At 43.6% G+C, this 12,386-nt stretch overlaps 1 protein-coding gene across 3 annotated transcripts in view; it reads right to left on the reverse strand.

Moving 5' to 3' along the window:
• Positions 1-11,662, reverse strand: part of LOC311499691 (estrogen-related receptor gamma-like) — a 31,178-nt gene extending 19,516 nt beyond the window's left edge. For 2 of the 3 annotated variants that reach the window (XM_084560779.1, XM_084560778.1), the window contains exon 1: positions 2,338-2,678. In XM_084560779.1, coding sequence (XP_084416905.1) covers positions 2,338-2,393 — 56 coding nt within the window. In that variant the 5' untranslated portion in view covers positions 2,394-2,678. Of the gene's footprint in view, positions 1-2,337; positions 2,679-11,529 lie in introns of those variants that run through there. The other variant, XM_084560780.1, reaches the window with a different exon arrangement.
• Positions 11,663-12,386: the final 724 nt, after the last annotated feature.

A 12,386-nucleotide genomic window follows, 5' to 3' on the forward strand; every position in this document is an offset into this window, starting at 1 on the left:
CACCCATCTCCAACCTCTCCAATCCACTTTGAAGAAGACAGCGCAGTGGATAGATTTCAGTTTCCTTTTAATATGACTCACTATTAGCCTCACTGGCTATCCATCACAGGTGTCCATAATGCCATGTCAAGTCTCTGACAGGTACGGAGTGAGATATACTTTGCACTCTCCCATTACAATGCATCAAACGGGGGGGATGTAGAAGGTGGGCGGGTTTCATAATGAAATGGCATTAGAGTGGTGTGATCAGATGTGATGTGATATTCACTCTGACAGATTACTAATCAACAACTCCCCATAAAAGCCCATCAAAATGCGGTCGGCGCAGCTTCCACAGCCCGGCGCAGGAGGGATAAATCAGAGCGTGTGTGGAGGTATTCAGAGTTATCATACCTCACTCCTTTTGTGTCCCAGTATCCACAACAACTCTAATTGCACCTTGGCAACAAAAGATAAAATGCAGCGTGAAACGACGAGAAGACAAAAAGGGTGAGGGAGAAGAAGAAGAAGAAGAGAGGCGGGAGGAAATTACAAACGAGGCAGACGGAGAGAGGGAGCGTGAAGAAGAAAAAAAAGCTGGGGACAGACAGAAAGAAAGGGGCAGTCCTGCGGCTCATTAACCTGGGAGGGGGGAGGAGGGGAGTTGAAAGAAAAGAGAGAGGGCAACACTTACTTTCAAACGGGCAGAGTCACAATGCAGACAATGACCCACCGGATGAAGCAGGAGAGAGAGGGAGGGAGAGAGGAAAACAGGGAGGGAAGGAAAGAGGGAAAATAAGAGGTAACTGACCAAGACAGATAAAGAGAATAGAGGAAAATCAAACCAAAGCTGCAAGCCTCGGGGGAAGTCACATTAAAATGTAATATCACAAAAAAACTGAATGCTTTTTTGGGAGGGTCTGCTGAATACCCTTTCAGCTCAAAACCCAACTCTCAGGAATAGTGATTTAGGTCAGTGGGGTCTCAGTGTTTTTTTAACTAATGAACCAGAGATTAGCATGGATCAGTGGCACCCCCAGCAAGCCGTAAGAGCCTTAAGTCAGGCTTTGGATGAAGCTGAGAGATGAGGTGCCTGCATCTGGAGCTCAGACCCACAGGCTCTGGAAACATGGGATCGCGTGCCACACATGGGGATCATCTGCGGCAGTCATCGTCTTTCCTCCTGTTCTTTATCTGGCTGCTTGTGTCACAAACAATCACCCAACCTGTGTGACCACGCGCCTGCCCGTCTCCCGTCTGCGCCGGGGGAAAGTTAATTTCGATCCCAAAATGCTCGATGAGATGCGTGTCCCCGCCGCAGAATGATTATCCCGCGGCTGATAAGAAGCACAGCGGTGATGATAATGAACATGATTCTTTATGATTACAGCAAAGATAGGCAATCAAAAAAGCGGTCCCTGGTGCAATCAAACAGCTGCTCTGCACATCTATTGGCAGACTTGCATTTGCTTTGTTTGTGTCTGCCGTGTTTCTGGATGACCCAGGCTGCTCTCTAACACCAGGGGTAGTTGCCTCCAAACTGGTCTTACCATCACTATCAACAACCAAACAAGCTGAACAATGGCAGCTGAGAGCAAGGCAAACAAACCTGTGGGAAAATTTCATCTAAAATTACCCAAAGCACAGAAAATGTTACATTTCAAATGTAATCCACCAATTACCACTGATTATTAGCTTGTGCATTCTTCAAACACTTCAAATAATCTCTAATTTTATAAATTTTATTTTGATTTTGGACTATTGGTCTGAGAAAAAACTATTATCCGAGCACTGATGACTACTCTATGACATTTTCCTCTATAAACCCCTAAATCAAAATAAAAACATTTGTTTAATTGAGGCTGTTTATTGGCAAGAACTAGAAAAACTTTGTCCCTTCAAAAACTATAGTGCCAAACAATTTAAAACAAAGGAAGATGAATGATAAGGATGGATCTTAATGTCAACCTAAGGTGTGCATTCCACTGAAAGGAACAATGAGCCTGTAGACTGTGACGACCAGATGAGCAAACACTGTAGAAATACGAGTCAGTTCCTTTTCCTTAAAGGTAGCATGAGTAATGATGGTGCGTCACTAAAGGAATTCTTCTCTGTTATCCTCAGTCTCTCACTCAGAAACTCTCCACGTGCAGTAAATTATTTGATTCTAACTCGTAACCGAACAGGCACAGATGCTTTAATAAAAAGTGCAGTGAGAATACATCTGAGACACGTCCAACAACATCTTGCATCAGTCAATATCACGAAGAAGCACAGCTCCATTTACGCCTGCTCGACACTTTTACAATTCCATACCACAAGTTGTGTAAAGTCTTTGTGGTGTGAGAAGGTACTTACTCTGTGTCAGAGTGGTAGGTGAAGCACTCTGGGAGGTAGAGGTCGACTAAATCCATGTGCACTCTGCCACCATGCTCCGATCAGGAGAAAATATTCTGTGCAGGGACGCCCCCCTCCTTGTCTTGATCTCTTCTATCCTTCTCAGCAGCTTTAACAAACTATATATCTCACTGCGCAATTTGTCACTTTCTATCTATTATGCCTCTAAACGTATGTCTCCATCTACTGCCCTGTCCTCTGCCGTATCACACTCTCAGCTCCACTCATTGTCTCTGCGTCTGTCTTCCTGTCACTCACACTTCTCACCAACTGCCCCCGGCTGCCTTTGAAGTCCGGACTGTTGTGACTACTAGCTGTGTGTGACAAGGGTCTGCAGGCAAAGCCGGCCCTCAACACCCAGCCACACAATTTGAATGGCCTTCCCCTAGAAGGTTGAGCTGGCAGCTGATTGGCTGTACTCTGAGCCAATGGGAGCCAGAGCCACTGCAGCAGGTGGATATAAGAAGAAAGGGTGTGGAGTATCTAGCAGGTTCAAGCTGTCAGGAAAAAAAAGACTTATTCTCACTTATTAGCAGCATAGTTAGTTGCTGGCATAATATATGATAGAAAAGGCAAAAAAAATATATGAATACATGTCTAAATGTGTACATTTAACAGGATAATTTCACAAAACTCTGCTTTAATGTATTTAATGGTAATTTTCTGCAGTTTTGTTAAAAAAAACTTGGGAACAAATCCTGTCAACTTATCAGATAAAATGTAAATAGATCGGTTGGTTTCTTGTTGTAGATTCTCATAAAACAGATACCTTTAAAACTAATTGAAATCATTAATTAAGTAAAACCTGACAAGTAGTCATTGGTTACAGCTTGTCAGAAGAGACAATGGACTCTTTTTGAATATAAATAGAACATCCTTCAGACTGTAATGTGAGCAATCTAAAAATGCATTCTCATCTCTTTCACTGATAAATGGAAAATCTAGCCAACCACAAATATAGAGAGATAGATAGATAGATAGATAGATAGATAGATAGATAGATAGATAGATATTCGTGGTTGGCTAGATTTTCCATTTATATATATATGTATATATATATATATATATATATAAAAGATAATAGCTAATTACAGAACAATACCAGGCGCTGGACGAGCAAGGTAACGTGGCAAATGCCGTGCTGAAGAATGCCCTCTGATGCCTTTCGATCAGCGTCTGAATCTAAAGCTGCAGATGCTTTAAGGACCAACATATGGACGGCTGCACACAGAATCGCATATGCCCAATTTCTACCTAAGTCTTAGCTGTCTTACTGCTAGTTCAGTAGTGTTATCTGAGCTAATCAGCTATGGCCGTGTGCCTAATGTGATGCTTTTCGTCTTTCACCAACAAAGCACACGTGCACGCAAAATGAGGAGCGGAGTAAGTAGAGTTTGACACGCAATAAAAGGTTTAACAGGTGCAACGAGGTACGACTGAATGAGAAATCGGGACATCTGGGAAACATTTAGAAATCAGTAAAGCCTATACTAGCATCATGTAGTATGGGGTTTTTGTATGTGTCCACTTGAAATTCCAAAAGAAATCTGCAATAAATAACATTTCCTAAGTCATCTATTAAATAATACGACTAACTGCTAATGACGATAAAATGGTAATTTATCTTTTAAATCCACTAATGAATTCTGTCGTTTCTCCCGAGAGAGTGAAGTTACAGTAAGCTGCTCAGGGTAAGATGTGTCTTATTCAACCTGTGGTAACCGCATCCTAATCCACTTAAAAGACAAAAACACACGTGGTCTCGCAGTGCCCAGGTCAACGACAATCCAGACACACAAACACACATTTGCACACGGTCTCGCATTGTGTTTGGCTGCACGCAGATTCACATCTTGAGCCTTGTTGAACAATCAGAGAGAGTGAAATTGAAATCAATCAGTGTTGCAACCCGAACAAAACATCTCAGCGTGAAAGCCACCGAGTAAATGTTAATTTAATATTGCGGTACTTTGTAGGGAGCGTAACCACCATTGTTCCAGTTCTATCTGAATTAATATATGACACAGCAAGTTTCCTCTGGGATCTGAATGGGTGCAGCTGGAGAGTGTTTTCGGTTAATGCACAGCACAGGTGTGAAATATGCACTTATCTATTCCAGAGCAGCGAATCCCATCCTTTAGAAGGAAGAAAAACTGCTCAAATAACTACAATATTACAGCATGTAAAGTATCAAAAGGACTTTTGATGCTTGCACGCCTTGAAACCTCTGCTCTTTCCTCGTTGGCCCGCGTCTGTCTTCCTCTCTCATCGTCACAATGTCGTGTTCCGAGCTAACCCCTGCCGAACCAACCTCCAAAGGAATGAAATCACCTGCGCTAATCTGTTGCTCAGATAAAGGCCAGACAGCAGACTGCGTGGAGTGGGCTTTATCTCATTATGTGCCACATGAAACACGCAGCCAGCAGAAACGCACAGCGCATGAAAGCAGCCACATACTACATGTGTAAACAAACATATGAGCGCAAGGAAACACAAAGGAGAAAGTACATACGAAAAACTAATAAAAGATAAAGAAACTGTGATTTGTAATGCTAGATAATTTTATCTCGGCCATGAAATGCAAAAAACAAAAAGCCAGACGCTGGCTACACTATCGTATCAAATCTCCGAAAGTTAATATATCAAGTGAAAAACAAACTATCTACACTTTGAAATTATCTTCTATAAACCATTTAGGAAACTCCGTGTTAACATTCAACCAGAGTGGCTCTTATCTATTTGGTGGGTTTTAGTTTGGCAGCTGCCGTCAGTGGATTCTTTATTTGCTCAAGTTTTCCTTAATAGTCATGCAAAAGAAAGAAAAGTACCGCGTGAAACTAAAACAAAGGTTAATCTCTTTATCAGCGGCTGATATTTTCCTTGGCACCGGCTCCGCGGTGCTGAGACGGACCACAACAGCAGCAGGGCACACTTGAGTCAAGCCTGAGTGGCGTCAAATGAACCACTTGAAAGAGAGAACACTCGAGAGTCGTTTATTTTTTTCTGATACCTTCTGTATGACTGCGTGCAACCATACAAAGGATTTCTTGTTTCGCTGCGCAGATTAAGTTTTAAAGGTTAATAGGTTCAGAATAAATTCAACGTTATGGTTGGAGTGAAAATGTTTTTCATGGCAAATAATAAATCAAATTTTGAGCTGTGCTAGCGTTGTGGTTTTACGGATCGTTGTGTCGGTCTCTTGGTCTTCCCAACACTTTTGCCCAGATGGAAAAAACCTCAACAGCTACCGGATGGTGTGCAACACAGTTTGGTACAGCTGATTCTCTGAAGCTTCTGGCACTGTTACGAGGGTAGCATTTGTGTCTCAAGAATTATGGGTTGAACCCACAAGATGATTTGTTTATTTGTTTCGTCATTGGATTTTCCGTCAAAGGCGCCTTCAAAAAGGTCACGCTTACCATGTTCATGTGTAGGACCCGTATAAAAGCTTCTTCTTTTATATGGATCCTACCATATGAAACATCAAAATGTTCTGAAAGCTCAGAGTTCAGGAGTGGAGATTCGTTTGACGGAGGTTGCGGAAGTTCGTTTTTCGGTGAAGCCGAAAAGGTAAGACAGTGTAATTTAGTGGTATAGAGTTATCTTTGTAAAGTTAAATATTGATATCCATTGGCCATTAGCCACGGTAGCTTTATAGCTCATGTTAGCATCTTAACATGAGCCTGTCTTAAGTCTGGTTTATACTTCTGCAAACTTAAGCAAAGTCTGGGGCGTGGTCTATTTGGTTGGCCTGGACCGTTAAATCTTTATATTTGCACAAAGGTGTTTTGGCATTGTATCGTGGCAGCGTTGCTAAAGCGTAAATAACTTTAACTGACTGTGATGCTCAAATATTAAAGAAGTGATGTCTGAGTAGATGGGGTAGGCAGAATGAGGAATTTGTTTGCGTTCATCCAGCCACTGAGAAATGTGGATGTGGAAATGCAAACTGAACCAATAACAGATGTTGCGGTTTACGTTGCTGGTTGTGGTGTAGGTAGGGTATAGAGCTATGCCAAACCTACATCTGACGCAGAAGTATAAATCTAGCCTAAGTCTTGCTCTTTTATTCCTGACTGTTAAAGCTGGTGGATTCATAAATGAGTAAAATCCAACACCACACATTTTGAGGTATCTGAAATGAACCAGTATATCATCTATAATGACACAGTATGACAGCTGATGTCAGCTTGTTGCTTATACGTACGTGTATTGTTACTGAGGATAATGCAGGATAATCAATAAGTAACAGGAAGCTGCAGGACATCGATAAAAAAATAAAGGACCTAGCTCACACTGGTGGTCTCATACACTGTTTTGCATGTATTTGGTAAAATAAAAAGGTAAAAATAAAAAGATTTTCATAAAAAAACATCAAGCCAAACTGAAAATGACAAGACCAAACAAGACGAATTAAACTCAACAAAGACGACAAATGACATGAACGGAAGGAAAGTCCAGAAATGACGGTTAGTGGACGCAAGCTGGATGCAGCAAATGAAACCAAGCACGCGCGGCTGCAGTTAAACATCAAAAATATTTTTACACTGCCGAGCCTGAGCCGAAGACAGAAGTTCAATAGCTGCTCCGGAGGGACGCTGCCTGTAACGCAGCACCCAGCTGCCAGCTATTGACCCCGCACGCCAGATGCATCCAGTTTTTTCTCTGAAGAGAGGGAAAAGTATGAGTGAAACAGGCACAACTGCGTGTGCGTGTTTCACCCCTTTTCTCCCCATCCCTAAACTCACAGCCACCAGATCTCGGCCTCCGGGGACAGCTGTCGGACTGACTTCCAAAACTGGACAGTCACTCTGCGACTCCAACCCCCATCAAACACATTAGCATCAGCCCTCTGATCTAGTGAGTGTAATCTGCTTAGTTTATATCTGACTCACAGTCATCCATCAATTACTGAGACAGTGGGAAAGACTATTGACACTGTGTGCAAACACCATTGTCCCGATGCACCGACACAGTACCTCTCAGACACAAAAGAAGGGTAATTGAAGGAAAGAGAAGGAATATACGATAAAAAGAAACAAGATATCCTACCGCATGAAAATAGAAAGCATCTTAAATATAAATATATGATTTACAGTCTTTAAATAGATAGATGGTAGGGGAAACGATACGTAAAATGACGGACTGACTGACAGATGAGCCTGCGGAATAGGATCGGTTTCACTGTATTGATCTGCGGCGCACTGTATAGGGATCAGAGGTCACACACACGCACGTACACATCAATGCCAGAAACCCTAGAAAGCCTCTGGGAGCAGCTTAAAGCAGCGTAACCATAGAAATGTCACTTAGAGCTACCAGGACCTGCTGCTGCTATCCTCAGTGGTCTTCAAATGGTTTTCACTTATCTGGAGATCCTACAGTCCCACTGGGGAGGAAGTGAGTCAGTGCTGGGAAACGTATATGCACAGGAAGTCTTTCAGGCAGGCCGGATTTCATTAGGACTAATTTAAGGTCTTTTTATGAATATTCGAGACTGGAGAAAAACTCTTCAACTGCAGGCTCATTTGCGGAGCTTAATAACTTGACTGGATTGCCCTCTAGTGGAGAAAGTCCTTTGACTTTTAAGAACATTTCCCTGAAACCGACCAAAACTTTGATAAGGGGGGCATTATTTCAATGCACTGTCAAGGACTCTAATGGAAATATGATGTGGCTGACATTTACACTGATTACAGTGCTCGCTCAGAGTCGACTATATGTCATTGTTCCCCTGTCCAGCCATCACGCTATGTCGTGGCTTGGCAAGTGCCCATCTGGAGGTTCTTAGGGTGATTATGCAACCAAGCCTCTCCTAAAGACACGGTTTATCACAGCATGCACCCCTCATAGTCTCAACAAGAAGTATTGGATTAAACGGTCAGTTTCCCCTCCTCCGTTTCCGTGAGTTTCGCACCAAAAATGGAAAAATGGGAACATATCTTGTCTCTTCTCCCTTGGTGTGAATAATGTCCTTGAATCCCCTTTCAGTGTCTCCACGGTGCAGAGGAGCTGCAGTGCTATCACCTCTGAATATTATACAGTATGTTTGGATTTAATTTACCTAATAGGAGCATTCTCTGTTTGCAGTTGTTTATACGTCCTGGACGACTGATCCCTGCTCTGCTGTTCTCTCTGAGCTTTCTCCAATTTTCTTTTTTTTCCTGGGTGCGTAGCTTTCCTCATCTGACCCAAGGCTCCAAGGAGAGAGAGTGCTATATAATGTGCATATTTTAAAGCTCCTAGAGGCAAATGTGAGTATATTTACTCGAGGGCTGGACTCGAGTACAAATTTTAAGCGTACTTGTATTTAAGTTTCGTCTTATTTCTTCTTCTCAAACGCTGTCATTTTCACCTCACTGCTCTTATTTTACAGCTGTTACGAGAAAGTTTACGATGAAACCACTTTTTTTTTTAAGGATTCATGGACGTTTGAGAGCGAGGAGTTGTTGCTCTGCAAAAGAAGTGTCTTTCTGACACCATTAATCACAATTAGGTGACTGAGAGTTCTAAGAGAACTAAAACGCTTCGCTCAAGGGCTTTATTTTCTGTGTTCATTCGCACCTACATAGCTATAATAGGAACACGGAAATGACGTACTAACTGAGTGGTGTTTTTTATAGTGTGACATACAACCATATATTATTAGATATTTGCGCTGTTGCACCATTTCTCTGTATTTGGTTCCATTTTTTAAGGCTAGCGCTAAGACCTTTCATTTGCAAGGTTTTAACAGTGTTTACGTTTTTTTCTTTTCTTGTGGGGCTCATGGGAAAGCACCTACCCTGAAGGAGCACTTAAACTCAAACAGATACAAGAAGTAGAAAGTTGAAAGGTTCTCACTGCGCAAAAACTGCCTGTTTAGCTCTTCTTTAGTGGAGCCTCCAACTATCAAATGCTATTTCAGTATTTACAATCCAAAAAATGTGCAATCATATGTCAGTCACAAAGAGATTTATTTATTTACTTATTCTGGTAAAAAATTCTGTGATTTTACATAAGTAGAGTTTTAACATAATGAAGTATTTTTACTTTGTGGTATTTGGACTTTACTTAAGAATATTAGCCCTCAAACCACTTGTGCTTTCAGACAACGCGCACACACACACACACACACACAAACTTATATTTCTATCTTTGTGGGGATCTTACACTGATGTAATGCATTCCCCAGACCCTTAGCCTAATAGGCTTCTGCATCAATTTGACACTGTAGCTATGGCGACAGCCCAGACCCTGCGCAGACCCCAACGCCGTAGCTGACGTGCACCGCCCCAGAAATGTAACTACGTGCCGCGGCGACGCAGACCGCAAGAACCGCGATTGGTCCGCTTGGTAGTGCCGTGTTTCCGCTTCTCCATTTCTGCAGTTTTTGAATCAATTGTTTTGGATCAATACAGATGGGACACATAGAGGAAAGGTTAACTGAAGAGGTTCGGAGATACAAACATTTGTATGACTTTTGCGAAATTTCAGTGAAAGTTGAATGTGAAGTAGGAAGTGGAAACAAAAATTGACCCGACTGGCAAAAAAAGACACAGCGCCGACTAGCGGTTGGGTGGTGTTGTTACAGAGTGAGCCAGACTGACGAGCGCTCAAGTATAAATGGCTTGCAACGGCGTAGACTACATACGTAGGTTACGGCATCTATGTCCCGCAGTACCTTAAATGAGCCTTAACCCTCAGCTCTTCTCAACCAAACCCTTACCTAAATGTAACCTTCACCATGAAACTAAGCTGTGGGGCCCATTAGTATTCCGTGATATATTGGCCCCCGCAACTTAATGGAAACAAGACCATGCACACACACACACACATATACACACACACACACACACACACACACCTGGTTCCCAGACTTGTCTCAGGTGAGGAGCCACAGATGCAGGTCCGACTCACTCTGAATCCTGGGAGTCAGCAGCACACACACACGCACACCTAATGCTGATGTCAGGAACTATTACAAACACTTTCACATACCCACACAGAAACAGCATGCAGTCTATCTCATCATATCACTTCTATCTCCACAGGTGGTAAATTTAGCCTTCTGGCTCAATGTCAGCATGTGTACAATAAACAAATCAACACACTGAGACAAAAAGAGCTGTCCTGTCAAGTTGATTTTTTTTTTCCAGTCTACCACAGCTTAATGTGTTCACCTTCTAGCCTTTCTCTCTATCTGCCGATCCATCTAGCCTCCCCCTGGAAGCCGGCCTAACACATTCTGTCAGCAGCTCCACAGGTGAGCCAGTCTCATCTCGCGACACCGTCTCGCACCACAGAGACCTACCGCCAATACCCGCCTCTCTTCGTCTGACTCCTCCATCTCCCTCCCTTCTTCTTTCAAATCCTTCACACTGAGCTGCTATCCTTTCCTTCTGTCTCCGGCTCCCCTCTCGTCCTTCATCATCTGATCATACAGATGCACCCAGGTGCGCTTCTGGGATGTTTCAGCTTTAAGGCGAGCTTTTGACACCATCCCCTCCCTCCCCTCCCCTCCCCTCCCCTGCCTCCCCCTTTCTCCAGGCTTTTGAGGTGTTCTTGCAGTGACCCCACCTTCCGGTCATCGCCTCAGCAAGCCAGCCCGCTCAGCACAGTCCGCTAGTTCCTGGCCACGCCAAGGTACACCAGTCAAAATGTAATTTTCTGCAAGATTACACATGATAATGAGTCGCTTTTGGAGGGTCGCCATAAACGATGATTTCCAATTATAGATGCATAACTATCGATCTGTCAACAGAAGCAGGGGGGAGAGGAGAGAGGAGAAAGGAGAAAGGAGGAGGGGGGGGGGGGGTGACGGAGCCGGAGCGATGTACAGTAATGTTGTGTTTACTGACATCTTTCTTGAAAACATGCTGATGCAGACGCACAATTTGCTGAACTGCCTGCAAAGTCCTGCACGAAGGGTTAAAAGCGAGTAACCAATGAAAAGCCTGCGAGATGAGTTCACCTGGGATCAGAGTAGACCTTCACCTGGTCAGGGACACCAACACACACACACCTACCTCTACAGTTCAAACAACACACTCCACTGTTTCTGAGCAGACGGGAACAAAAACACACCACACTCCCATTTGCTGCAATTAAAAGAAGCCTGCATGTACTTCTCCTTCATGCTCGCTCGTCTTATGGCATTTGCTCAGTACTCACAGTCAGTTTCATCCACTGCCCGGCTGCCTGGTCCTCCGCTCTACAGCTGCAGTCAGTCAGTCAGTCTCAAGGACAAACGCTCCAGCTCTCCTCGCCTCCGGTCTCTGTAGCTCAGCGATGCAGCAGCGTGCGCGCACACACACACACACACACACACACTCCCAACACACACGCATTTATAAACACACACTCCCCTCTGCGCGCCTCACTCTGATCCAGTGCTGAGTTTACCTGCCTAGCTTGCTCGCAGGGGAATCCTGAGAGAGTGTGTCAGACAGAAAGTGCGCCTAAGAGAAAGGGTGGGTGTTTGTGTGTGTGTGTGTGTGTGTGTGTGTGGGGGGGGGGGGGGAGGTGTACAGACTGTTGGGGTGTGGAGGGCACCGCTCGCCTTCCCTTGTATGCAGAGGGAGGGTGGAGGACACACAGCGCTCCTGTATTCCCACAGATACAGAGGAGGGATTTCTGTTGCAGCCTCGCAAAAGATGGGAGGGAGGGAGAGAGAGAGAGCATCGTATTTCAGCGATGTTGACTCAGCATGTGAATGTGATGCATGTGTTGGTGGAGTTGGAAATATTTTGAGGGCGTGTTGTTTCATGAGCGGATACTGCTTTTTTTCTTTCTCTCTTTTTTTTTTTTCTTACGCTGCGCTCTTCAAAGTGAGTGTCTCAGGAACAACTGGACTAGAAAGTTCTCCTGGTTTGCTTTTAGCTGATCAGAGTGGGAAACTGGAAGCAGGCAGGAAATGTATTCTTTGACTGACAAAGGCTTCTGTTAGCAGTTAATGAGTCCCTTGAAAATAAAATGATTCTACAATCAAATAAGCTTTATGTGCACACATATACAAGTAATTTAACTCC

The sequence above is a fragment of the Chelon labrosus genome (assembly GCF_963514085.1).
Source record: "Chelon labrosus genome assembly, chromosome: 14".
Taxonomy (NCBI): domain Eukaryota; kingdom Metazoa; phylum Chordata; class Actinopteri; order Mugiliformes; family Mugilidae; genus Chelon; species Chelon labrosus.